The sequence below is a fragment of the Coturnix japonica genome, chromosome 2 (genome assembly GCF_054131305.1).
Source record: "Coturnix japonica strain WE chromosome 2, WE-NBRP24, whole genome shotgun sequence".
NCBI classification, from domain to species: Eukaryota; Metazoa; Chordata; class Aves; order Galliformes; family Phasianidae; genus Coturnix; species Coturnix japonica.
Genome location: NC_140664.1, coordinates 54,935,334 through 54,961,938, shown reverse-complemented (window position 1 = coordinate 54,961,938; position 26,605 = coordinate 54,935,334). Strand labels below are relative to the sequence as shown.

The following is a 26,605-nucleotide window of genomic DNA, read 5'->3' as shown; positions in this document are numbered from 1 at the left end:
TTAGTACCTATCTCACAACCTTTTTGGAGTGACCAGCACAACAATAAGGAGTGTTCCACACCAAAGCACCAAGGCATTTGTGGCAAGGTTGAAAAAGTTGATATCCACAGCAGAAAGCCATTGCTGGACCCAGCAGTGGTCAAGTGCTTTATCCAAAAATAAGCCACTGGAGATGTAAACTGGACAAACCCATGACCTGATGGTATACAGCAGCCCAGGGCTGCAGCTGAACTAGATTTGACCAGGGTACTCAGTACTGTGTTTGCTGGTCTCCATCTCACTCTCATAACACCAGTTCACAGAGTGAAATGAGGGGAAAAGTTATATCAAGTTTGGGAAATGATAGACAAGGAAAATATGTGTGTTTTAGCAGTTTTAACTTCCACCAAACTAAATGCAAGGATCATAATTTTATCTGGCTTCGATAGTGCTCCAGTGGAGAATCATAGTACATCAGGTCACTTGTAGCTCTTTTCTGTTGCATTTTCACACTCCGTTCACTGACTACATTTTTCAACTACAATCTTAATTTTTAACATTAGCATTTCACATGGTGCTCGAAGGGTTAAATTACAACATAATCTGAGTGTTCCCTTTTTATAAATGCAATCTTAATTTAGCACTGTGAATAGTTCAAAAATAAACATTATGTTTAGGAATTAGTCAACAAAGATTGATGTCTTATGTGTGTGATTGGTGACCTTGCTGCCAAGCAAAAACCTCTTAAATCAAATCAGATTTGGAAAAAAAAAATGCTACCTTTGCAAGCCTTCGCTTCAATTTAACATGACAACATCAACAGACAGAACGAAAGAAAATATGTTCAAGGCGTGTGCCAATGAAAATGTAATTCACACTTTTTCATTCAAAATTATACAGATTTGTACATGGCCTCTCAGCAACACATGTACTTTCAGAGACATGGGGGAGATTCTGGTGACTGGGGATCAATAAATGACTTTTCTCTATGAGAAAGAGCACATATCCAACAAATAATACAATCAACAATAAAGGAATACTCTTTGTACATAATGAATGCTCATTTTTTTTGGAGTAAACCTCTCCAGTCAGCCATTCTCACAACACCAAAAGGATGTCCAACCTCTGGAAAGCAATGACTCTAGTTAAGTAGAAGTTTAGGAGCATAGGATATTATTACTTGCCCTTTACATCTGACAAACCAGCCAAAGGAAACAATCTAGTACAGAAAAGAAAAAAGAAAAAAGGAAAAGAAAGAAAAATTCCAGTAAGGAAAATTAGACTGAGGAGCTCAAAATGTAAAAATGCTCAAGACTGATATGGAATAGAAATCGTTAAACCCCATTTGTCACATAAACTCACAACTGGTCTATATCAGAGCTGTATGGCAAATGCAGGGGCTGCATCTGTACGGAACAAAGTATCCATTTGCTGGAAGTTACAGGCAATGATGTAAAAAGACTGCAAGAGAATGGAGTCTTCCTGAAAACTCAAGGAAATGATTCAGTAAGTGAGTAAATCCAAACAAATGTGAGTTTGATGCAAATGGTAATTAGGTGCCAAGCGGATAGGATTTAAAACAATGCAAGCTCCATGGAAAAGCTCACTTAGCTCTCCTTCAAGGAAAACAGCAGGCAGGAAGATTCTTCAAGGAGTTGTTTTGAGGCAAATGGAAATTCTAGCCCTTACTTTGAGCTGAAAGTAGCCATGCTTGTTGTGCTTGCGTAAAAGCTGATTTTCAAACTACATAAGTCAGGTCTTAATAGAGACACAGCATTCACTCCATACCTTTTTTACTTTGCTTTTCATACAATCCTATTACAATAAAGTGGCACTTGTACCTAAAGCAGTAAAGCCAGCATTTCTTCCTTTGCTTCCTGAACAAAACCAACCAAATTCTGCTCTGCAGTAACAAGGATGCACTGTTGCACAGGACCATACAACCAGTCCCTGGAAGTGAGTGTGGGAGCTGGCACAGAGAGCAGTTTCTATGTTGCTGGCATGTAAGACATTGAGCTGTTTGTGTTTCAGTGCCTCAGTTTGCTCAAGACACACAGGTTGCCACTACTGTACACCATAGCTTTATCCACTGAGAGCTGTGTCTTCTCCTCTCCAAGCCATACCCGCTGCCCATTGAGGCAGTCCACATCTTTTAACAAAAAGTTCATTCTGAAGAAGTTGTCCAAGTATGCTGAAATACGAAACCAATTGACGATGTCAGCTGAGAAAATGTAACCATCTGATAGGACAGGAAGCTTTCAATAAGAAGAGAAAGGGAAGAGAGACCGTGACATTGAGCACAAAGCAAATGGTTATCACCAACACATTGACCAGCACCCACAGTGACTGAGAACAGCACAAGTGTGTCCTGGCAGAGCTGAGCCACAGTGCCAGTGCTGACCATCTCTGTGAATGAAAAGAACTGAGAGGAAGCTGTTGGGAGAAAGAGAATGATACACCTCTGCTAAGCCTTTGCAGCAAGGAGAGGAGAAAGCAGAACTCGTGGTCATGAAGACATCACACCAACAAAGAAGATGAGAGGTTGGATAATGTGATACCAAGTAAGAGGAAAGGCTATGCCACAGAGGGCCCTGAATTGAGAACTAGGGAGAGAGCTGCTCCTAAGATCTCTGTTTACCCTGGCACTTACACAGTTCTGGCTGAACTGGGCATTTTGAAGCAGTTAAAGATACACTCAGAGCGAAGGCAGCTGAATTTGCCTTTAAAGAGCTGTAAAACATTACAAGAAATGTTTTGTGGAGGGAGAGAATTTTACAAGTTGCCAGGGTTTGAGACGAAGTCTCAAACAGTAACTGTCCTGAAGCACTGCCCAATTATTGCTAGCATGGGTATTAAATTCAGTGCAGTGCTTTTAGTCCGACTTTGAAAACAAGATCAACTTATTTTTCAGATGCTTGAATTACAAGCAAAATATTAGATTTCCACAGGAAGCAAACACTTTAGTAGAAAATATTTCCTTTGCTCAAAACTTCAGTTTTCTGGATGAAAAACATATCTGATGGAAAATTTTCAATCACCCTTACCTCTAGGTGTTTGATCTGATTCCATAAATGCCAAAATCCTTTAGTGCAGACTACATATAATGGGGCTTGTTTGCAAGCTTTCTGTGGTCAAATGAGAACAGCTAAGATTTGTTATATATTTGTTTGCGCGAAGGTATAACTTAAAAACTGATACATTGTCTGAAGAATAGCAATCTAGTGAAGATGGTCTCTCCCACATCTGGGTGTAGAAGAAGACAAAATACACTAAATTTTCTACTCATTTCTTCATAGTCAAATGGCTGTCTTCATTCTCCCATGGAGCTTCTTCATGTATTTTCCTCATTTCTCTGTAAAATTACTTCAGAATGCAATTTCCAGTGTCCTATGCCTGCAAAAATGGGCAGTCATTCTGTGATATCTCCAATTAAAAGCCAGCTGCAGGATCATGCAAGGATTTTGTGATAGCCTGATCACAAAATGTTAACAGAAGAGCAGAGAGTGGTTTTCCAGGGATGCACATACACTGGGAAGACATTTAAGTCCCAGCTGTTCTGCAGAAGGGAAGGCTGAACCTCTGTTTTTTGAATTCTGGCCTTTAAAAGGCCACAAATTCCTAGAGAAATCCACATAACCTGCTCAGATGAGCACTTATCTCACTTCACAGAATCACAGAATTATCAGAGTTGGAAGGGACCTCTGGTAGTCATGAAGTCTAACTCCTTGCTTAACTGGGTTCCCTACAGCAGGTTTCAAAGGTAGGCATCCAGGCCTTCAGGGAAGAAGCCTCCTGACCTGTCTGGGCAGCCTGTACCAGTGCTCTGTCACCCTCACAGTAAAGAAGTTCTTCTTTAGATTAGTATGGAACTTCCTGTGCTAGTTTCTGCTCAGTGCCCCTTGTTCTATTGCTGCACCCCACTGAAAAGAACCTGGCCCCATCCATTTGACTCCCGCACTTTAGATATTTATAAAAAGTGATGAGATCCTCTCTCAGCCTTCCCTTCCCCAGAGGAAGGGGCCCTGGGTCTCTTAGCCTTTTCTTGTACAGATTAAGAACTCCAGGCTCTTAATCATCTTTGCGGTCCCACTGGACTCTGTCCACAATAACCCTGTCTTTTTTGAACCGGGGAACCCAAAACTGTCAAGAGGAAGTTAAATTTCTAGAAGACATTAGGATGATAAAGAGACAAATAATAGTTTGGACTGGACAAAGAATTCCCATCAACTTATTCTCTCTGAAAAATAAGGTATTCAGGCTGAACAAATACCCCTCCCAGAACAGGTGGCTGTATCTACTGTGATTTATTATCAGAACAAGAGGAAGAATAGTAGGACAAGGCCATAGAGGAAAATGTGTTATGCTATCAAATAAGACAAAAAATGTTTTAATAAAAACAGCACAAAATGGATTAAAATCATGGTTAAATGTACTGTATACCCTTCCAAATACAAGATAAACAATTTAAGGCTACGTAACAGAAAGAATATCTCATAGTCCTGAAACATCAGTAAGATGTTAGGACTGAAGGACACAGACCCTGAAAGGAACCCTGGACTCTGTAAAGTTAATCATGGGGAACCAGAGCCTCTCTAGAGCAATGTTAGGAAGTCTGTGAATGAGGAAAGGCCAGAGACCAAGCCCACACACAGATATGGTTTGAGGAAGAGACCAGTGTTGCTAGGAAGTGAGAAATCATCCTCAGCAAGCAAGAAATAATTATCCACAGAAAACAGAGGGTAGTTTCCAGCCTGGGAGCTAAGTATTCTGGAAACTCAAAGCATTTGATTCCCTTTATTTTAACCAAAAACAAATTTCTTCATCAAAATTATCTATGTCTGAGCGGATAGGCACGTTCAGGTGCCTGCGCCACAATCTCAGAGCAGAGCTATTTTCAAGGTACTTGCTACTTTGACATTTTTGAAGGCAAAATTTCCTAGCAGGCTCCTGAGAACATTTCCATCCTTAGATAGCAAGTGGCTTTCTTAGCTACTGATTTATCAAGAAGACATCTCAGAGTGAAGCTCTTCCAGCTAACATACACACTCCAAACATTAAGTTAACATTTCTCAAAGCAACTGCAACTCTTACTCCTTTCTCACAAAAGTTATAATTCACAACCAGGTCTACACAGAGGTAATTTTGTGTACTGGAGCAGTTCCATAGCTCATGTAGGAATAAAGAAGCTGTGTGCATACTTGAACACTAGTGCAAAAATGTCATGTACATTTTGGATCTAATACTCAGGCACCGCAGGAAGAATGCTCTTCTTTCTTCATTGTCTTTGTCTATTGAAATCATCACCTGCAATACATTTTACATTAAATATAGATATCTATCTTTTTAAGTGGCAACAAGTGGTTCATGCGCAAATACTTTCCAAAATCCAAACAAAATGAACAGATTTCACCCAAACTTTCAGAGAAACTCCTTTTTGACTTCAGACCAATATATACAATTTTAAGCCAAGAGGGTTATTTTTGGAGCGCTGAGAAAATGCAAATAGAGAAATCTGTTTTAATTAACTTTTCATCCTTAAATTGCAAAGACCGTTAGCGCTAGTTCATAATTTTTACACGCTATGAATGTGTTTCATAACTATGTAATCAAATATAACACAGAAGATGTCAGATAATTATATCAAAAAACTTTGTTTTCAAGTGGTTTATGACAAAATCATTTTGCATTTGAGTGATAACAACCTTTTTTTCCCTGCATTTCAAGTATCTTTTTCTTCCTGTTGTGGTTTTTGTTTCTGCTTTGCCTTCACACATACAATTCTTCTCACAATTTTCTTTGAATAAAAATGATTCTATGGTAAATAGTGGCTCAAAATGATGCCCTCTTTATGTAAAACATGAGTCACCAATCTGCTTTTTCAGTTGGCTGAACTGACCCACTTTCCAGACTTACATCTACTGGATGTAGTGATGCCCCAAGCCAGGCTAAGCCAAGAAAGGGGGAAGGGGAAACATACCAGCACACTGGTGCCACTCAGCACACAGCTTCCCCAGAGGCTCCTTGAGCAGGAGGCAGGGAACACAGACACACAGAGGTAGCAGCCACTCCCTCCAGCCAACTGCCCAGCTGACAATTAATCCATCAATATCTTCTGCCTACAAACAACTGCTGCCCCTGTCACTCCTCACAGTACTGTGCTCTGTAGTATGCTGTGGTGGGCACCATAGCTACGGGACTCCTTCTGGGACATGAACTAGCAGTGGGTAGGGACAGTCTGACCCACATGCAGCATCCTCTCTGGAGTATAAGAATCATAGAATACATTGAGTTGGAAGGGACCCATAACGATCACTGAATTCAACTTCTGTCTCCAGATAGGATCACCCAAAAATCAGACCATATGACTGAGAGCATTGTGTCATAATAATGATTCTGCAAAGTCTTTGGAATAAGAGCAATTGTACAAGATGTAGACTGGAACCAGCCTGCAGCCTGGGTTTCTCACCATGGCAAAAGATCTTAGGTCTCTCTTGGATCGTCAGAGTATGGGAGAACTGGATTCCTCCTACCTCATTTCTAGGAGATGCATTTGGAGGGAAGTGCAAGTGTCTCCTAATCAACGTGATACTTAACTGTTTCTGAATGGGTTTCCTCCTTTTCCTCCCAGCATAGAGGCATTCCCCCGGAGGAATCATTGTTTTGATGCTGAAAAAGAAAAGGAATAGGTGTCTTAGTTCAGAGGTTTCTGCGTTTCGTAGCACTGTACAAAATGACAGCACCAAGAAAGTTCAGCCGAGAAAAATGTTTGTTGCCGGAGTGTGGCATTCGACAACACTAAAAAGAACAGTGGCATTAGTTAAGATAGAAGCTTAGGGCTTATTCCAATTTCCTACCTTAATGTTATTAGAATATTGATGTTTATATTCAATTTTCATTTTTTCAAATTAAGCTTACTATACATGGTATAAAAATACATCCTGTTTACTCGATATGCAAAAATATGTTCTTTTTTTCCCTCTAGGCTCATTTTTAAATTCAGCTAAGCAAATAAGAATGAATAATACTACTCATCATCTTTTGCAGGGAGGATTTCACAGCTTTTTAAATACACAGGAATATTGTCTTCTATTACTGAAACTGTGGCAAGTAGGAAGCAATTATTCAAATTAGCATTTGTCCAGGTCCTCACACCCTCATTTTTAAAGACTGAGAGCATATGTGTTGGCAGCTCAAGAAGCGGCACACAGCGCTGTGGTTAGCGCTAGGACCATATCCCAGCGCTGATGAAGGTGACAACTTTTAGACAAAACTGTTGCTCTGTTTGGGGATGACAGGCACTGCAAGGCCTAAAACAAGCCTTTGTGTTCAGTCTGCTCAAATCTTCTGGAGTTTAGCCGAATAGCAAAGTCTCTTGGTTTTCTGTCTGAAGGAGCAGTTTAGTCTCACTGTACTCTGTTCAACAATGGCTGTGCATTGCCTGAGAGATTAATATATCTCAAGAGTATTTGCTGCTTTGTGCAAGATGAGAAATCAAGGGGATCTTCTATTCACTAAATCAAATCCCATGCTATTGAAGATAGCTACGTCATACAAAGCAAATCATAGGCACACTGAACTTCATTTTAGAAACTACTTAGAGGAGTTTTCTCTTTCATTGAAAGACAACTTTCTGATAACTAAAAACCTTTTGCTTTCCAGTTTAAATTTGTTCACGGTCGTTTTATGCCCATTTGTTCTTCTGCCAACATTGTCTTTTGGTTTAAATAGCTCTTCCTCCTCCATTGTGTTTACTCATTGGCGTATTTTTAAATATCAGTCATGTCTTCAGCCAGCCTTCATTTTTCTATTCTAGGACAACCCAGACTGTTTCATTCCCCTCTCGTGTTACAAATTCCTTATTCTTGCCATCATCTTAGAATCCTTTTCTTTTACCATTTCAATTAATCTGCCCAAAACAGGAATAAACAGAATCATGTACAGCATATTAATAAAGCCTACCCGTATTTCATACCTATCTATAACACATATATCCATGTAAATATCAACAAACAATTAGATCTTTACAGGAACTATCTCACTTGATATTAGTTTGACAGCACGCTCCTTTTTCATAGACATTATTGAACTTTCAGCTCGCAGTCACACTACCATCACCTGACATGCACAGTTCTCTGCCTTTATGCATAACTTCCATCAAATTCATGTACAGTTTGTGAAGGAAATCTAAGTTTCAGTCTGCAAGTGCCTGGTCATCTCGTTCATACAATTAATCTGCAATTGCTTTTTATTACATGAGAATGGTATACACTTCTGTATTGACAGTGCAAGCAACTAAGGTTACTATTACCCTCCTGGTTTTATATGAAATCCTTTAGTAAATATGAGATTGTCTACAAACTTATAGTTGAGGAACAATGCTGGTAGCTTCCCTCCTGCTCAGACATCTTCTTTCCAGTGTGTGTTGTTGATTCAGTTCCTTCCACCAACCCTTTCAGTTCTTGTATTAGTCTTCAGCAGCACAGCATCCTTCACTAAAGTAAGATAAATTAGGTCTACTGTGTTTTCCTCATCTGAAAATTCAGTTGTTTTATTAGCAGAAGACTACCAAAATACTTTGATGACACTGTCTAAATCTACATTTCATTTTTACTTCACAACTAACTCGGGACATTAATTGCTCTTTCCTCTATAATTTCTTCTAAAATACTGCAAAATAGAAATGATAGCAAACAAATGGGTCAGTAGCTGCCCTCTCCTCACTACAGCTGATGCTGGTAACACCAGTTATTTTCCACCTGGTGAAGAATCAGGTATAGAATTCTTCCAAAACACAGAAAACTGCTACAAGAAGTTCATCTAAAATCAGATACGTGAACTGCCTCACCAAGTCTATTAAGGACCAGATGAAGTGCAATAACTACTGCTGCAAGTTAGGAAAGTAAGCTTATCCAGTGTGTTTTGCTTAGATAAAACATTCTAATCACCTCCAAAGACCTAGTTAGCTTAGGCTTGTTCAGACTCCTATCTTCTGCAACAACCTGCCAGTTGTAATGAACTTGTCTACACTGGTGGGCTTTCTGCTCCAATGGGAAGCTGAAATAGTGCAGAAATGCTGAGAGATTTGCTATAGTTTCTTATGAGATTTTACATTAAAAGATACTTTCTTTATATTGTAATATTATTGTCTTTTGAGCCCTTCCCGTTCATAATATGAATCTATGACTCACAGTCTATGTTTCAAAACAGTGTCACATGCTAGACTTCCCTTCCCTTGCCTTTATGAATAAAATTAAAAGGAGGAGGAAGACTTGGACACCATAATTCAACTGAAAACTGAAAGTTAATACTTTATTCAATTTTCCCAAAGGACAATTGTGTTTTAAAACCCACTCTGGTCAGTTGGTAATATCTGAAAGCAACTAGAAATAAATTAAAATGACCTCAAATATATAAACAACTGAAAATCAGGAAATAAATAGCAAACAATGTAAACTAGAATTCATGAAGTGTAAAGCATTGTTTGAGAAAGATAAAGGTCCAAAGGAAAACTTACAAGTTGCAAGGCTAAAAAGAAAAGGTATCACAAGTTTTTTGATGAATGTTATGCACAGAACTGAGCACGGTACTTACTAGATGGAGAAAAGTGAAATATAGGTGTATCTCTACTCTCTACTTTCTGAAAACATGAAGAACCAAATAAGAATAAACTATGTGTTCTTTAGGCATTCCATAGGAAATTTCTCCAGAATTAGGACAAGGGGTTACCACAGCAACATAACATGAAGCACTGCCTCAGCAACTGAGCACCATCGTCCCAGATATGTACACACCGCTGATAATAACAGTGGTATGCAGATGAGTTTTAGAATGAATGCACTGGAATAAAGACTAGCTCCGAAATTTCGTGGCTAAGAGTCCTAAAAATCCTAGAATCATATGATTTTATGGCTGAATATGGCTGAAAACAGCACTTTGAAGTTGCTGAGCTGCAGTCATAGACTAGTTTCTTCTAAAAACAGAGAAAGATCACATTTTCAGTCCTGCCTGGACTGTGTCCTTTTCTGCTGGCTTGGGTACTCTTCCCTCCACCACTGGAGCATCACACCACATCTCCACTGCTTCTTCCCCAGAGCAAAGCAGCCTCATAGCAAAAAACAGGAGAAGTCTGGGGGGGCAACACTCAGCTGCTCAGCACAGTCATGCTCTTTCCTTTCTCCTCCTTTCCTCTTTCTGTCTTTACAACACTTAAGAGCCCTCACGTGCTCCATCCCTGTCTGAGAGGAAGAAGGAGAAGCCACAGCCCCAACCTTCTGCTCCACAGCAACAGGAGAGGAACTTGCACAGCTGAGGAGCTCCAGGAGCAGGAGAGCTAGGAGTGAAAGGCACCAAATAGCCAGGCTGGGAAAGAGTACATGTGGGCCATGACCACTCACTTGCTTACATCAGATGCTTTTAATTAGTGATTTTGTTAAGTTGTAATCAATCCCTGAACACCAAGGAATCCAAAGGTCTGAAAGACAGCTGCTATACAACAGTATTAGAGAAAGGAAACATCCAGGTGGTGAGACTGACATTTATCCCAAGAAAAAAATGATCTGGAAAGCTGATAAAAAAGACAAATAACATCACTGAGTAGAGTTCTATAGAATATCAGGCTCTTTGGAGGGAAATGTACTGAGAAGTAACCAAATCTGTCTGATGTAGGAATTTACTTCTTCTGATACATTATTTAACTTAGCAGCACAGTACTTTGATTTTGAAATGCCAGAATTTAGTATTGTGGAGCACAGTATAAGTAGACAAAGAATTAATTAAATGGAAGATACAGAAAAAAGTAATCGCTGACAAACCACTGCTAAACAAAAAGGTCTTTATAAAGACCTTACAGGCATGAAGGTTCAGTAGAAAACCATCAGTGATAAAAATTCAGAAGAGTGGTCTTAAGCATTAAATAACACTTAAGACGGCACCTAAGAAGTCTGTTTCTGTGTATCTCCAATGCTTTTTAAGACAGCCAAACACATCTCAGAACTAGGAGTGCAAGTCATTGCTGCTGAGTGGAGACTGCATCCTGAAATGGCAGTGACTCTTGAAAGGAATTAGAGATCAAGGTAGAAAAAAAAGATGAATACAGTCTATATACTCTGAACTCTCAGGAAAGAGCTGCCGCAAGGGCAGCTAATGCAGTGGCTGACCCAAGTGAAGTGATTTTACCTCTGCTTACAGATAAGATGAGACTGTTGCTGGAACAGTGCGTACAGTTCCCATGGAAGTGTTTTTCAAATACTGTTAAAAATGGGAAAGGGCAAGGAAAGAAGCTACAAAATATACTCGCAGGCTGAAGAAACTGCCTTGCATAGAACAAGTTCAGCCTGCTTACATAACAAAAAGTTAGTGACTTGAATAAAGTGAAGTACTTTTTTTTCCTGGGGAAGCCATCAGTGCTGAATTATTTTAATTTAGAATATAACAAGTACTTATGAATAAAAGCTGAAGCCAGATATATCCAAATAAGAAATAAGGCAATAGTCTGTAACCTTGTATTTAAATACTGGAGCAAGGTACAAATGATTTAATGGATTCTCCATCCCCTGCTGCCTTGAAATCACCAGTAGATGCCTTCCTACAACAAACTTCTCTTATTCCCTAAGATAATAGAAGTTATCTTTTTAAATGAAATATGAGTATGTGGGCTGTATACAGGCATACTCAGGGAAAAAATAAATAAAATAAAAAAATAAAATAAAAGGTAGCTATAAGAGGTCAAATTACATTATCCAATGGCCTCTCCTTTCATTAAATGTTATGAATCATTTCCTGGTCTGAATGCAGTCCCATACTATGTAGTCAATGTTACAAAGTACATGAAAGGGCTACACAGACCACAAGGCAGAAGCACTGGTTTGGAAGAGAGAGCCTGGGAACAGGGAAGTTGCGCTTATCCCTGTTTCACCACACAACCACAGAGTGGCTTCAAGAGCCAAGAGGGAACAGCAGCTGCTTCAGGTCCTTGAGCTCATCCACAGTGCCTCATGCTTACCCACAGGACCTCCTGCTACCTGGGAGTAGCGGCTCTGCCTTAAGACTTTCACCCGCAACAGCTCAAGAGTACAGCAGCCACTGTGGCAACTACAGACCTGCCGATATATGATTGAGTGGCTACTACATCCCAGTAGATGAGCAGGCAAAAAATTAGGCAGGTTGGTGATGGAAACCTGCCTGGGGGGCAAGGTTTTGATACACATATAACAGGCAGAGTAGAACTGTCGCTAAATTAACTGTGATTAGCACGTTTCTGCCAAATGCACTGCTACTGACTAACCATCACATGTTACGAGACAATGATATAATGCCTTTGGATATATTATCTGTGCAAATAGCACGCAATACAGTGTCCAGTTGAAGCAGCCATACTTTAAGAGAAATGGAGAGAAGAGACACAAAAATGACTGAACACTGAGAAAAGAGCCCTGCAGCCTGAGTCTGGGAGCAAACATTGCTTGAGTTGTCACGAAGAACAGCAATAGACAACTTCCTCACAGTAAGCAAATAGATTACGTAAGAAACAAACATTTCGTGACAGAGATCAAGCTAATTCTAGCAAGATCCAATTTTCAGAATTTGAGGCTAATTAAATTCAAATTATAAATAAATGTGGATAACTATTAAAATAATTTACCCAGGGCTGTAGAGAGCTCTCCATCCCCAAGCAATTTTTTTCATTGAGTATTTTTTTTTTCCTTAAGAAAACCATGAGCCCTGTATGGTGAAGTGTTTGTTTAAAGATGTCTGATGGTCTGTATAAGACAGGAGACTGAAACAGCTGATCACGGTGGCTCTTTCTGACCCTAAAATCTACTCTTCTGCCTCAGTTTCCTCCCTAGTGAAAGAGGAAGAAGGTTAATTCATAAATCTGATGAGCCATTACAAATATTAGTTGACTAATAAAAAGCTATGTTAACACCTGAGAGTCCTGTGCACATACTATGGACTATATGTTGGGCTTACAGCACAGCAAATGTTGTCTGACATAATATACATAAAATCTCTTTTCAATTTCCTTCAAAGAAAATACATACATACATACTGGTCTGCAAGCTTCTGAAGACAAATAGTTTGTGTGCACTCCAGAGACATCTTGCAGTCTAACAGTTATCTATAGCTTCTGTCTGAGCCCAGCACGTCACCCCCATCATTCCTCCTACGGTCATTCCCATCCTCATGCTCTTTACATGTGTCCCCTTGGTACAGCACAGGCAGAGCCAGGCTTCCCCTCTCACTGTTCTTCCCTTCCCAGTGTGCTCCTGCAGCCCAGAGACAAGCACTGAAAATGTCTCAAGTGCATGTGAACAACATAATCAGCACACAGAGCAGACCCCTGCCCCACTCAGCACAAATGGGCAGGGTATGCTGTCTGCCCCATGCTGGGCAAATGACTAAACCCAATTATGGCAGAGGCGTCAATCCTCATTTTGTGGGAGCCATGGTCTCATATCTAAAAACAGTGAGCACTCAGTGCTGCAGCTGAAGGCATTGAAGATTGTGCTCTGAGCAAAAGAACACAAAAGACTGTGTTTGCTGAAAAATTAGGTCCTCAAGGCCTGGACTTGAGTAAATGGATATACGTCTTTCAGATTTATCTGCTAATAAGACCATATGTTTTGGCATTATTACAGATCTCAATCCAGTGCTTTTGATGTACTTAGCTATTTTAGTTACAACTATCACAGGAAAGGCTGTGACAGAATTAACAGCACTGAGTTCAGAACAGGGTTTGAATGATATCTAGTATGGAGCTGGGACCACGAGGTGAATGAGGACAACAAAAGCAAAATATTGAACTTCTACCTCACCAAGCAACGCTCATCATAGAGGTAGGTGTCCTGCAAAAGAAATGACTGGAGATCATAAGTCAGCCTGAGGTTAGGTGTACTGTGTATTTTAGACATTCAAATAATGAATTCTGCTACTTCAGGAAGAATACGGGCCATAACACACCTAAAAGCACACACAAAAAATCATCTTGTGTATATGCCTGGTACAGTAATCCTACACAGCTAGTGAAGTGCCACCTCTTTCCATCAGGTCCTCCATTTGTCCTCGCCACAGGACATCAGAGGAGTATACTGGGTTGCCACAGGAGCTTAAATACCCTTGGCATAATAAAGTATGAGCAGCAATTAACAGTTTCATTACAGATGGGGCATTTAGGATCCATACAGATTATTTCATGATTAACAACACACTCAATCTCACGTTGCAGGCTTGCCCCTAATAGGAATATTAATGTACCATGTTTTACCTCTAAACTCTCAGGAATACAGTATTTTTGAAACCTCCATCCCTCAGTTATGTCTGGTGGAGGCTGAAAAGCAGAGGCAGTGGAAGCATAACTATCATTTACAGAGAAAATGTGACCAAGACCACTAAGGTAGGTCAGTGAAATATTTCTGACATGAATGTGTAAGTGCAGCAGAACCTCTGTTTAGCTGTCTTAAACTAGGGCTAGCTCAAGTTCTGAGGGTAGCGTTAGACTGACAACACAGAGCTCCATACAAGCTAACAACAGCATCGCTTTGAATGGGACCCATCACAACAGGTGCACATGGCTTTTAGTTGGCTGCTTTTTGCATTGTGTTTCCTGATGCCCAGCTCAGGAACCATAAGGTGGTACATGTTCTAGCACCAATATGCCACCATGCTGGAGTCAACAAGACACATTAGTTTGAACATCCCAGTAGACCTACTGAGATGTATCACTGCCTATAGCAGGGGGGTTGAAACTGGATGACCTTAAAGGTCCCTTCCAACCCAAATGATTCTATGATTCCATGCTGAACTAATCACAGGTTGCAAGACATGAATTCTTAACCTATGCCGGTCCTCCAAACTCTCCTGTAAGTTTATAAGTTTTCCTGATGTTCCTTTCTCAGACACCCATTTTAACCCCTTGCTTGTCATTTTGTCAGACTCTGTTAGCTTGGGTTTTAAGGTTCTCTTTGAAATAGGTGAAAAATTATAAAGCTATTTATATTGTGCTACCTGGCATTCCTAGCAGCATGGTGCAATCTGGGAGCAAATACTAACAGTACAATGGGAAACACTGAGTTATAGAAAGGAAGGCTACATATAGACCAACTACAGGACTGACCAGGTGAAACAAGGAGCAACGCTGGGAACTGTTTTTAGGAATTTCCTACTGTAAAGCCAAAAATTGCACTGTTTTAAATGGTATTTTAATTGGGAAAGGACTGTTTCTCAAAATCAATGAGTCAAAAAGTAGCCAAAAAGCTGGTGATCCCATGGGCCAATATCTATTCCCAAGTCCTTCAAAGAAAACTTCCATACACCGTAATGATACCGTCATTTCTCTGACTCCTTCCTTCTTTTCCACAAAGGACTCCTTAGAGGCCTTAGCTGCACTCTAGCACAGCACACAAGTCATAATACAGAGCAGCTCAAAACCTGGAAACCAACAGATTTGACTTCAGGCAGAGAAACAACATAGAAAGGAGCATCCCAGACTCAGAGAAGAGCACTGCCCAAATTCAAGGAAGCTCCTGTGACACAGAAAGAAAAAGCTTAGTGGAAGGTCTCAGGAGAAGAAGCAGAAGTAGACTGGACCTAATGCTGACAAACTGTAACATCTTTATCATTATAAAGTTATTATGAAATGTGCGTGAGTAGGAGCGTGAGAGCAGGGAGAAAGATGACTTATAAACCTAGATGAAACCATCAGCATGTTGGGGAGACGCAATCCCATTCTTTTCCTGGATTTGCTGTTCTTTGTTCCTCCTTCTCAGTCATTCAGTCTAACAAAAGGAGAAGCAGAGGATGAAGTGCCAAGCACCATGTAATAGAGGTTCAAAAGAGCTTAGATACATGAAGATATGTAGGAAAGAAAAAATGCCTTGAACTTTCAGGAAGGAAAAAGAAAGTGTTTTTGTTTTTTTGTTTTTTTTGTCAAACCTTAATACAGAAAATGGGAGTGCAGAGAAAAGTTGAAATGAAACACGTGGTATTTTCTCCTGGAACTGAGTGAACTGTATTAGCTTGATGCTTAAACTGGCATCACTACTATTGTTACGGCTGCAATTCAGTCTTTTAAAAGGCTTTTGCTAAGTGTTAGAAACAGTGCAGCATTTGAAAGAAGCAGGTCAGAGTTTAGACATACACACTGATAGCCATGCTGGCATTTGAGTCATCAAGATTTTGCTCAGTTCTGCCTTTTGTTTACTGAAGTACACAAAAATCAGAACGAAAACTCAGAAGTTCCAGTTCTTTCATATATAAATTCTGAAGACAAAAGTTAAAATAAAAATGGATGTAGCTGTTACTCTTTTGAGATTATAAAAGTAGCTGAACAAGTTATACTGGTTGAAAGGCTTGATAGTTTGGTCTGCTACAACAAGAGAGCAATAGGCACCACGTCCAGATAGATACATACTCAAATTTACTGCGGGTCCTTAACTACGGATATATGTGTATGATTTCCTCCCCAGGAACATGTGTTTCTCTTTTGTCAGCAGCATAACATATCTGCTCTTATTCTCTTTCACACATCTCTGAACATTACCTGCCTGCCTTTGTTAGATTGCTGGCACTTTGTGGCACTTTCTGTTTCAAATATTTTTCCTGTTTTAGACACAAATTCACAGAGGAAAAAAAAGTATGTTTAAACACATTCTGAAGTTCTCTGCAGAATAACTTCATCCTCTAATGCTAATTATACCTGTTACCACTTTCAAGTAATCAATATAGACAAACTGACTCTCATTAATATCTCCAGCTGTAGTACCTTCTACGCGCTCGTTAATTTATTGTAATATATTTTTAGATATTTTTAAAGATGTAAATTTAATTCTGGCAACCAATTAATGATTGCAACTAGTTCATTTTATATAATTTGCCCTCTTGCCTTCCAAATGCCCAGACTTCTTTTTTTTTTCAAAATAAAAAGGAAAGCATTCTGTGGATATGTACTACTGTAACATAATGTGTCATAAAGCACTTGCTACAATTGAGAGGCACCTAACAACTATTTTGGTGGCTACTTTCATTTTTACTAGTTCTCATCCACTCTTGAAAAGTAGTAAGTGGGAATTTTCCTTTAACTCAAAATTCTAGGGAATCTCTCGGTCTGCACAGCAGAGGAGAACTCTTGTATCTGCTATTAGTGCACAGCGCCCCTCCCCAGCCCCTGAACGTTGATCTACCCCAAGATAGAAATATTTTGTTAATCATTACATCTTTGCAAATGGGCCTGAAAGGACCTCGAGAGATCCTGCAGAGCCGCCTTCCTTGTTTTACACAGAATCAGCTGTTCGAAAGCCGTTCCGAAGTTTCAGATCTGAGAAAGAGCTTGTGAGCATGAAAGCCTGCTCTGTTTTTACTCCAGTTAAATCAATTGAGAAAAAAAAAGTGTTACATCTTTCTCTGTCTTCTCTATTCTTGCAACACAATTGCTAAACCCCTCTCAAGAGCTGCCTACGCTTAAGGAACGTTACTAAGAACCCCAGAGATTAGCTATTACTAAAATCACTTCTTTTTTTTTTTCCCTAATCATATGCACCTAAACTTCCTTCACTATAAGGGACCATCATTTCTTGTCCTAGTTGACACAAATCTAACAGTTTAAGTTCAAATAACTTTGCAACCAACTCTATATTTATAAAGATCTCTTATGTTTTCTAGTTATCCAATTATTTCTGTTGCTCTCCGCTGGACTCTTAATTTGGTCTGCAACTGTCTTCAAGTACCATGAACCCAAGCGAACATAATACTCCAGCTAAGGTCCCACCTGGGCTGAATAAGGGTAAGGATTTGTCTTGGATCTATAAAAACACTCTTGTTTTCAAACTCCATTGTTCCATCTAGTATTTTCACAACAGTGCAATGTTACTGATTCGTGTCTAGTTTGGGATCCATCAAACTTCCACATTCTTTTCTCCTTAGTACATGTTGCCTAGTCAGCCATTCTCCATACTGCACTCAAGTAAATGATTATCCCTGACTTCACAGCATTCCACCCTGCTTGGTTTTCTGGAGGTTGTTACTTAGTCAAAATCACTCCAAATATGAGTATTGTCAAAAACAAGGTGCTCCAAACCCATTTCAACCTGGTGATACCTGCAGGCTGAGCGATCTGGAGAAGGAACAGATCTGAGCTTCAAAGAGTTCCCTGTAGAATCTCAACCACTATGACTTGCTGCTCAGATACTTTGGTCTGACCCTAAATGACAATCTCTCTTCAAACACAGAACAAGCTTATCTAGGAAAGGTCTGAAACAATTAAAAAACTCTATGTGGAAGATTCCTCACTGTGGCTGCAGGGATGAAGACTCAAACTGCCCAGGAATTCTCAGACACCAGAAAAACACACGCTGGAGGAACAAATCCTTATGAAAGACAATGAAACCAAGAACAGCCCACTTTACAAACAAGGCTGCCACAGCTATGAGGTGAGAGCATAATATTTGGAGCTTCCACAAAGGAAACAGTTTGAGAGACTCCTCGGGATCACGGCTCCCAGGGATGAGCATACTACAAAATGCAGCAAGCTACTCCCAGGAAGGCAAGACAATGACCCCAAAACTGCCACATATTCAGCTTCACGCTACCTCAGCTCCAGTGTTACAAAGGAAGAAATCTGCTAACAATGGATTTTTACAGTTTTAATGAGTGACAAAATTTGATTTTATGTTAGCGCACATTTTCAGCAAGTTAAACCTATCGGAATGACCACCGTTTGGCATCAATACAAATAAAGTTCAAGAGTAAGGAATAAACATTTTATGTCTTTAATGCATGCACAGATATTTCTGTAGAATACAGAGCAATACCTCCAGTGCACCAGGTACCACTGCAGTCACAGGACAACTCAAACACAGCCATTGCAAATAATGTGTTCTGCAGCCTCAGCTGTAATAGGCTGCATCATACTAATTACTTACTTGGTGTCCGCAAATGCAGCCTTGATTCAAAACTATAGACAGTCCTGTCCAATCCAAAGCAATCTCATAATCTGACTGCATGCTTGATGGTTTGCTCCTACACACACATGTAAAAGGTTTCCTACTGACACACATGGCTATGGACTATTGTCTGGCAGAATGATGCACTGCCATCTCTCACTTGCCCTGCTGCTGCATCTACCAGAGAGAAAGACCCACAGTGCAGTTTGGAAAACAATGGTAAAAGAGGTATACCGTATTTCTTGTTATTGTAGCTGCACACCTGTGCACCTAATGGTTGTAACTGAGTCAGGAGACACTACACTGCCTACACTGAATTGAATATCTCACATATTGGCACCAAGCCCCTCATGGGTTCATAAGCATTTGTGGTGCACTTAGTTGACATTACATTTGCCACACATTCATTTTATCCATCCCACCTGCACAATCCTTTAAGTCCATCTACTGAAGTTCTGCAGTTACCCATGCAGTGTTCCCCATGTCCATGTGATTCACCAGCTGCTATAAACACCTCAACGATCACAGCTCTGAAGGCAAGTTGAACAAAATCCAAAGCGACTGCCAGCAGCTTGGTAGGACTTCTGGTGCAACAGAACTACACAAATATGCTCCTGAAGTATGAGTTTCTGGGGTAAAGACAATCCTTACTTTTCTTATCTGCATGCAGTGCTGCCCCATCCTGAGTGCCTGTGAGTGCTGCGAGTTCTTCCTTTGCTGAGTGCTATGGTGGGGATGGTGAAGACCACAAACACAGCAGTTGTGTGGGGGCATCCAGTCGCTCATTTCACAGCCAGCACACCGAGCCCACAGTGTTATCACTCTGCCAGCACAAGGCAGAAGCCCAGAGCTCATGCCACGCAAGTTGCCCCATGTATCAAAAGCCGGACCACGCTGTGCTGCTCGGGCAGATCGAGTTAGCAGCTGATGAATTGTGGTTATCTGAGCTATATAGCTTATTCCTCATGGGTAAGGCAACTCAAATTGAAAACATCACCACTCTTCAGCGACGAGTTTGTGTGTGTGGACATGAGTCAAACTAGAAGCAATGTTTGAGTTGGGACTCTAGTTATTCCATAGTGAAGACAACCCCGTGTTATCCAAATTCATCCCCTCCCAGGGACTCAACTTTATTGGTTATTCAAACATACTGTAAAAAATAAAAATAAAACCAAAAAAAATCTTGGCTGACGCTTCCTACCCAAACTTGGCTTTTCCTTAAATTTTCTTCCAAAATCTGCTTTGTCCTAGCTGTCTCTGGGCACAAAGGGACACTCCCACATCCTTTACATTCCAAGTGGGGCTAATTGAACTCACATGTCAGCATGAGTCAGCAGTAATTACCAGGAATATTAAGGAAAGATTTGGCACCGGACTTTGGTTATTCAACAGCAGAGCCCCCATATTTCGTGGGATCTCAGCTTAAACAGAACCCCGTAAAAACACTATGGAAAAAGCCATACTGAGTCCTTGCTCTGGTTCAACTTCGTATGCGTAGTTTCTGATACCAGAACAGCTCTTACTGCATTTGAGATACACCTACAGAAAGGCAAACCTAATGGAAAAATCATTTCTGACTACTAAATCCTCCCCGGTAGAGTTCAAATCTGTTTATACACTGAAGCCGATGAATCAATATCAGAACAGCTGGCTGCTTTCTGCAAGCATCCCCACTGCACACAGGGCCTAGCAATGCATTTCCTCATCACGGCTCCTGGGCAGAAATCTGAATCGATGGAAAGCCGAGGTAATGAAGAACCTCTCCCTTCCATGGCTTGTTTGGACTAAAAATACCAAACCCGGGCTTTCCACGTACAGGCATTCATTCCTTCCCTCGATACCCCATCGGCACGCATCTCCACAGCGTGCTCAGGCTGAGAGTGAGGGGTTTACATGCTGTCCCAAGACAGCCTCCAGGAGCCAGTCCTCTTCTCCAGCCCAGAGAGAACCCAAACACGCTCCTACAGCCGGCTACCAAATGCACTGCACAGCCACCAGCCTAAAATCACGGAGACACAGACAGAGAGCAGCGAGGGCTGTCTCACCAACACCGAGAAAGTCATGAACACCAACCAGCAATTCCTTCTCTTTCTCTATATCCACAGTATTTAGGTACTTTATCATTATTAATTTTTTTTCTCAAGGAAATGCATTCTTGCTCCTGGTTGCAAATTAACAGAGTGTCCTGCAAGTGGGTCTGATCTCGTTGGTCGCTACATGCCTTGACTAAGCGTAACGCTGAAAGCCTTAGCCCCGAATAGCAGCACTCCACGGTTCCTAACGGAGAACTGTTTTATTTTAGCTAGTGCAAACAGATGTGCATCAACACACTTCTCGACAGACGACTCCTGAGCCCAAACAGATCAGTTTTATTTAAATCCTGTCCCGCTCGTCTTTCGGAAGCCTCCAACTACCAAAGAGCATCAAGCATTTCCATGGGTTTTTCATTTATGTTGTTTTTTTGTTCTTTAGTCCATCTCCTAAAAGCTGACCAAATGATGCACAAACACTGTTTGCGCCCGTCTTCAGAAAGAACAAGTGTTTGATGTGCTATGACTTGGTTTTATGACACCTCTGCTTTTTCTCCAACAAATACACCAAGCTCCAAACTCACCCGAAGACGCACAAAATTCTCGCTCACCGAACAAACTAACACAAAGTCAGAAAAAGCCCCGGAGATCGTACACAAGCTTCATCCTTCCTACACCGCTTTCGTACGTCAAACCGAAACACCGAGGGAACCGTTAGCTCTTCATCTATACGCAACCGAAACGACTCATTTTTAGGGGACGCGCTGCCCGACCCGCGAGCTCTGCGCCAGGTGAGCGAGCTGGGACTCGGGGCGGCCCGGGGAAACTTTCCTTCTCTTGCCCTTACCCCGAACCGCTCTCGAGGCACCGGCTCAAGGAACGAAGGAGCCCGAGTTTCAGCGTTCGGGACGCCGACGCGGCGCCCGGGGCATCCCCGCCGCGGGGCCGCGAGCAGCGGGGCACCTCCCGGGGCGTCGGCGTGGGAGGTGCGCGGCCGCTCGGTGCTCGCTGCGGAGGAACGGCCGCGATCGTCCCGCGGGGAGCACCGGCACCCCGGGACGGGGACGGGGTGCGCGTAGCCCCGGCTCCCCGCGAAGCCTCGCCCGCCCCACGCGATCCGCCCGGCCGCCGTCACTTACCCCGCGTCCCCGCCGCCGGTCGGGGTGCAAAGTTTGGCCGGAGCGGTGCGGAGCGGAGCGGTCGAGGAGCGGCGGCGGTGCCGGGGCGGAGGTGCGGCGCCGCGGCGGGGCCGGAGGGCGCCGGGGGTGGGGAGGATGCTCGGCCGCCGCACGCCTCGTGATCCAGGTGGCGGGTTGGCGGCGGAGTGACACGGCGAGCCGACGGCTCCGCGCTCGCACGCGATCCCCAGCCCGCAGCCTCGCGGCCCTACGGCGGCAGAGGGCGCTGCGGCGGCACCGGAGGAGGGCGGCCGGTCGGGGCCGCGAGTCGGGACGGGGCTGCCGCGCTGGTTGCTGCTGCGCTCGGCCGGCCCTCGGCTCCCCTGCTGCGTCCCGGCAGCGGTTCCCATCCCTGCGCTGCTGGGGAGGCAGGGCCGCGAGGCACCACCATCTACATCAGCGCTGCCCTGCACTGGTCACCATATGATGGTAGCGTGATGGTCATAGAGCCCCCCACTTGGCTGAGGTCTATATCCTTGTCAATCCTGCTGGAGAAGTCCCATTGTAAAAATACAGGTGGATAGGAAATAGGAAATAGGATACTATACTTCCCCCTGTTAGTATAGGGAAATAGTGGATAGGAATAGGAAAGCATCAAACTCCACTTTTACAAATCAGTGTTTCACCCATGAGAAGCTTTGCTTCTTTTTACTTCTTGACTTACCATGCAAATGTAGTGCCTGGGCATAAGGAAGAAAGAGAGAGAACCAAGAACCCAAGCCTGTGGCAGCAATGCATGGCTGTAGCTGCTTGGCTCCCAGCTTCCCCAGCAGTGCAGGCCTTAACATAACGCCCCATGCCTCGCCATTGCTGCTAAGGTTTGGGCTTGGCCACTCTTTTATGGTTAGCAGGAAGACCAAATGTCTCCCCATACAATGTCTCCAGTCCTCTCTACCCATGTCCTTCAATTTGAGGGCAGGCCCATACCCCAGCCCTCCTGTCCTACATGTGGAGATTGAGCAGCACAGCTTGCGGGGAAACTATTGTTCCAGCAAAATAGAACCAGTCAGCGCTGTTGATTGCTCCGTTACATCTTCCCAGACAGAGCCTTGGCTATAAAAATAGATGCAATAATCCACATGGACAGTCGCAATTGTAAAACAGCATTCAGAAAGCAAAAACGGAATTCATAGTGTGACACAGACATATCCCCGATCCATCAGGATGTGACACATTGGCAACACGTCTGTGCCAAACTATGAATTCCATTATTTACTTTTCTTCTGGACGCTATTTATGATTGTAACCTTCAGAGTAAATTAGCGTATCTATTTTATATCAGGCATTTTCTGAGAGGCTTTTTGTGTTGTCTGCACTTATTATGCTCACAGAATTGATGGAAGTTGTACCAATTCAGGCCACCATAAATCTTCGGGGACTGCAGCCCGTACTTATGCGAGGAGTGTTTGCCAGCATAACTCTACCAGCAAAATCCTATCTGGCAGAGATGAGGCCTATGTTTGGAAAGAGAAATCAAAGGCCATCATCACTGAATAGCTCTCCACTAGATGGAACAATGGTGCTTCTGCTGCCAGGCCATGGACGCTGAATGATTTACCCAGCAGAGAACTGGGGTGGAGGTGGAGCCCAGAAGGCACTGGGCAATGATGACACCATCATGTGACAACTATTGTTCACAGCTTCTCCTTGTCGGCACTGGGACATGGAGGAGAAGCCTTGGAGATAGGAAGCAGCACTGTGGACAAGTGAAGGCACACGAAGACACATCCTGAGCTCTTTGAATGGATGCAAACCGACTCTGCCTCAGGAGTGATGTCACCAAGCACAGTTCTGGGTGCCACAGTGTAAGGCGTAAAACTATTAGAAAGCATTTAATGGAGGGCTACAGAAATAGGGAACAGTCTGGAGAGCGAGAGTATGATGAGAGGCTGAGGTCCCTGTGTTGGCTCAGCACACAGCAGAGGAGCTGATGGAAGCCTGATGGCGGCTGCAGCTCCTCACATGGAGCAGAAGGGCAGCGCTGAGCTCTGCTCTGTGTGACAGCGACAGGGCCCGAGGGAACGGCATGGAGCTGTGCCAGGGGAGGGGCAGCTGGGGGTCAGGGACAGGGGCTGCACCACAGGGCGGTGGGCATGGAATGGGCTGCACAGGGCTGTGGGCACGGCCCTGAGTGCTGGAGTTCATAGAGCATCTGGACACTGGTTTGAATTTGGGTGGTGCTGTGTGGGGCCAGAAGCTGGACTCAGTGGTCCTTGTGTGTCCCTTCCAGTTGAGGATATTCTACAATGTAATGGTTCTGTGGTGCTCAGGCCACTCTGCCAAATCCCTTTAAAAGTTTGTTGGTCTGGAAATGGCACTGAGCTCACATGCATCCAGCTGGAAATCAGATTCTGTCGCACCTGTCTGCATCGATATGTCTGAAGTTGACATTTTGGATATTTTATGGGAGCTTTTCCACACACAGATGGATGACCCAGCCCACGGAAAGAATATTCCTACTGTGTTCCATTTGCTCCCTGATTCTTAAATTTTGTTAAAAGTAATTACATTTGCCAGGCAAGAATTGTTTTTCACAATCTGACTGTTTATACTTATACCAGTTATGTGCAGATCTTTTTTATACAAGTTAAGTGTACTGAACAACTGCCAGATAGTTCTGCTTTTCTTCTTGAATTTTAATTGCTTACTTGACCAGTGTCTATTTTTAAAATGGAGCTGTAAATGGAGTTCCATCACTCACTGTGGAGGTGGGGGGTCAGCATCCTTCTTGCCCTCCCCCCCCTCCCCAACTCCACTCACTCCTGCAGGGAACAAGTATGGTTCTGAGCCAGGTTTGTCACAGCATCATTATTTAAATTTCAGCATGCATCAAGATGCTTTGCAGGACTGGAAGTGGATCTCAGCATTTTACTGGACTGACACCAGGGTTATCAGAATATACCGGTATTCCATTATCGCTGTGTTTGTTAATTCCCGTGCACAGATGTGAATGCATAAGGTAGACAAAGAAACCGCACTTGCTGAAGAGGCTGGGGAGCTGAACTGAATCCTGAGGATAGGAACCCAAAGGCTGCAGAGTGCTGATGGATGGCTTTCAAGTCCTACATCCCCTCGGCAAATCTTTGCCCATGCGCACACACAGACACATTAAAAGCAGACAATTTGAAAGGTCTTTCTCCTCAAACTCCCTTGACTTAGTGGAATATGCAACTATGCACCCTGGAAGTGTTCAAGACCAGGCTGAATGGGGCTCTGAGCAACCTGGTCTAGAGGGAGGTGCCTACAGCAGGGGGGTTGGGACAAGATGATATTAAAGCTCCCTTCCAACCCATTCTATGATTCTATGTTCATTCAAAGTGCTGGAACTGAGACTAGATTCTCCTTCACACCTTTGTTTTCAGCACCATATGGTATCAATTTCTCACACAACCCAACTTCACTTCTGGAAAATAATTACAGACCCTAGCCTTAATCTGCTTTTGTATGGACATCATTATTTCAAGCCCCTACACCCTCAGAACATTCATTTTATCTCTAGCATTATTGCTTTTCAAATGTAATTTGCTTCTGAACAGTATCCTTACGCTCATTTTTTAGTACTTTCCATTATTTTTAGACTACCGGGAAGGGAGGTGATCCTGTGCGGGAGACTAGCAGGGAGCTGGAAGCCAATATAATTTTCTTCTTGATGCTTTAAATGACAAACATTATTGGAAAAAAAGAGACAGACATTCTTAATATTCTCATAAACACAAGCATTTCCTCACGAAGCCACACTGGTTGTTTCTTATTCTTTCCATACTGCTTTCATAAACTCTTAAAGTACAGAGTGATTGAAATACAGTAGGTCTCCAGATTGACAGATCAAGTAATTTCAAATGACCTTATTTTCTTTGAACAGAGCATTTCAGACCTATCGTATTCTACTTAAAAAAGATTTAAAAAATTGTTAAACTGCAAGCAGTCCTACTCCATATTTAGTCTTCAATTTAATCAGCTGTCTGTAAGAAATGCAGAAGTCAAATCACAGCTCAGAGGAGCATCTTGATGATGAGTTGGTAGTTTTTCTAATTTTTAACAGTGTGCTTAATTGATCTGAGATAGCTCTTTGCATACTTCTAAGGGCTGTTTCTGCTAACCTCATACAACTGTCTGATAACAACAGCTGAAATGTCATCATCTGAGGGCTGCTTTTGCTTCCATTTTCCCACTCCTCGGAGCTGTAGGGTAGCTGTGGGTAGGGCTGATGCGCTGGTGGTTTTTGGTAAAGGCTTTTGAATGCTGCAGAAAAGGAAAGAGGAACTGAGGCTGCTGCTGCTCGCATATGGGGATTGCTGCTTGCTGGCTTGCTGGATGGGAGGCCAGTCCAGGAATTGCCTCTGCAGAGGGAAAAAGGTAAAGTAAGATGCATCAGCTGGGCAATGGCACCTCAGCAGTGGCAGCAACCTCAGAGCTGAAACTCCATCACTTTTGTCTAAAAGCTCACAAGAAGAATGTGCGCTTATACTAAGATGCTTTTTCC

At 42.5% G+C, this 26,605-nt stretch overlaps 1 protein-coding gene across 5 annotated transcripts in view; it reads right to left on the bottom strand.

Annotated features, from left to right (window-relative positions):
* Positions 1–22,487, bottom strand: part of AHRR (aryl hydrocarbon receptor repressor) — a 78,891-nt gene extending 56,404 nt beyond the window's left edge. Inside the window, exons 1-2 of one of the 5 annotated variants that reach the window (XM_015855104.3) lie at positions 22,084–22,461; positions 6,574–6,645 (exon numbers count right to left, since the gene is read on the bottom strand). In XM_015855104.3, coding sequence (XP_015710590.2) covers positions 6,574–6,635 — 62 coding nt within the window. In that variant the 5' untranslated portion in view covers positions 6,636–6,645; positions 22,084–22,461. Of the gene's footprint in view, positions 1–6,573; positions 6,646–19,336; positions 19,471–21,528; positions 21,626–21,791; positions 22,043–22,083 lie in introns of those variants that run through there. The other 4 variants (XM_015855107.3, XM_032442575.2, XM_085539806.1 and 1 more) reach the window with 4 other exon arrangements.
* Positions 22,488–26,605: the final 4,118 nt, after the last annotated feature.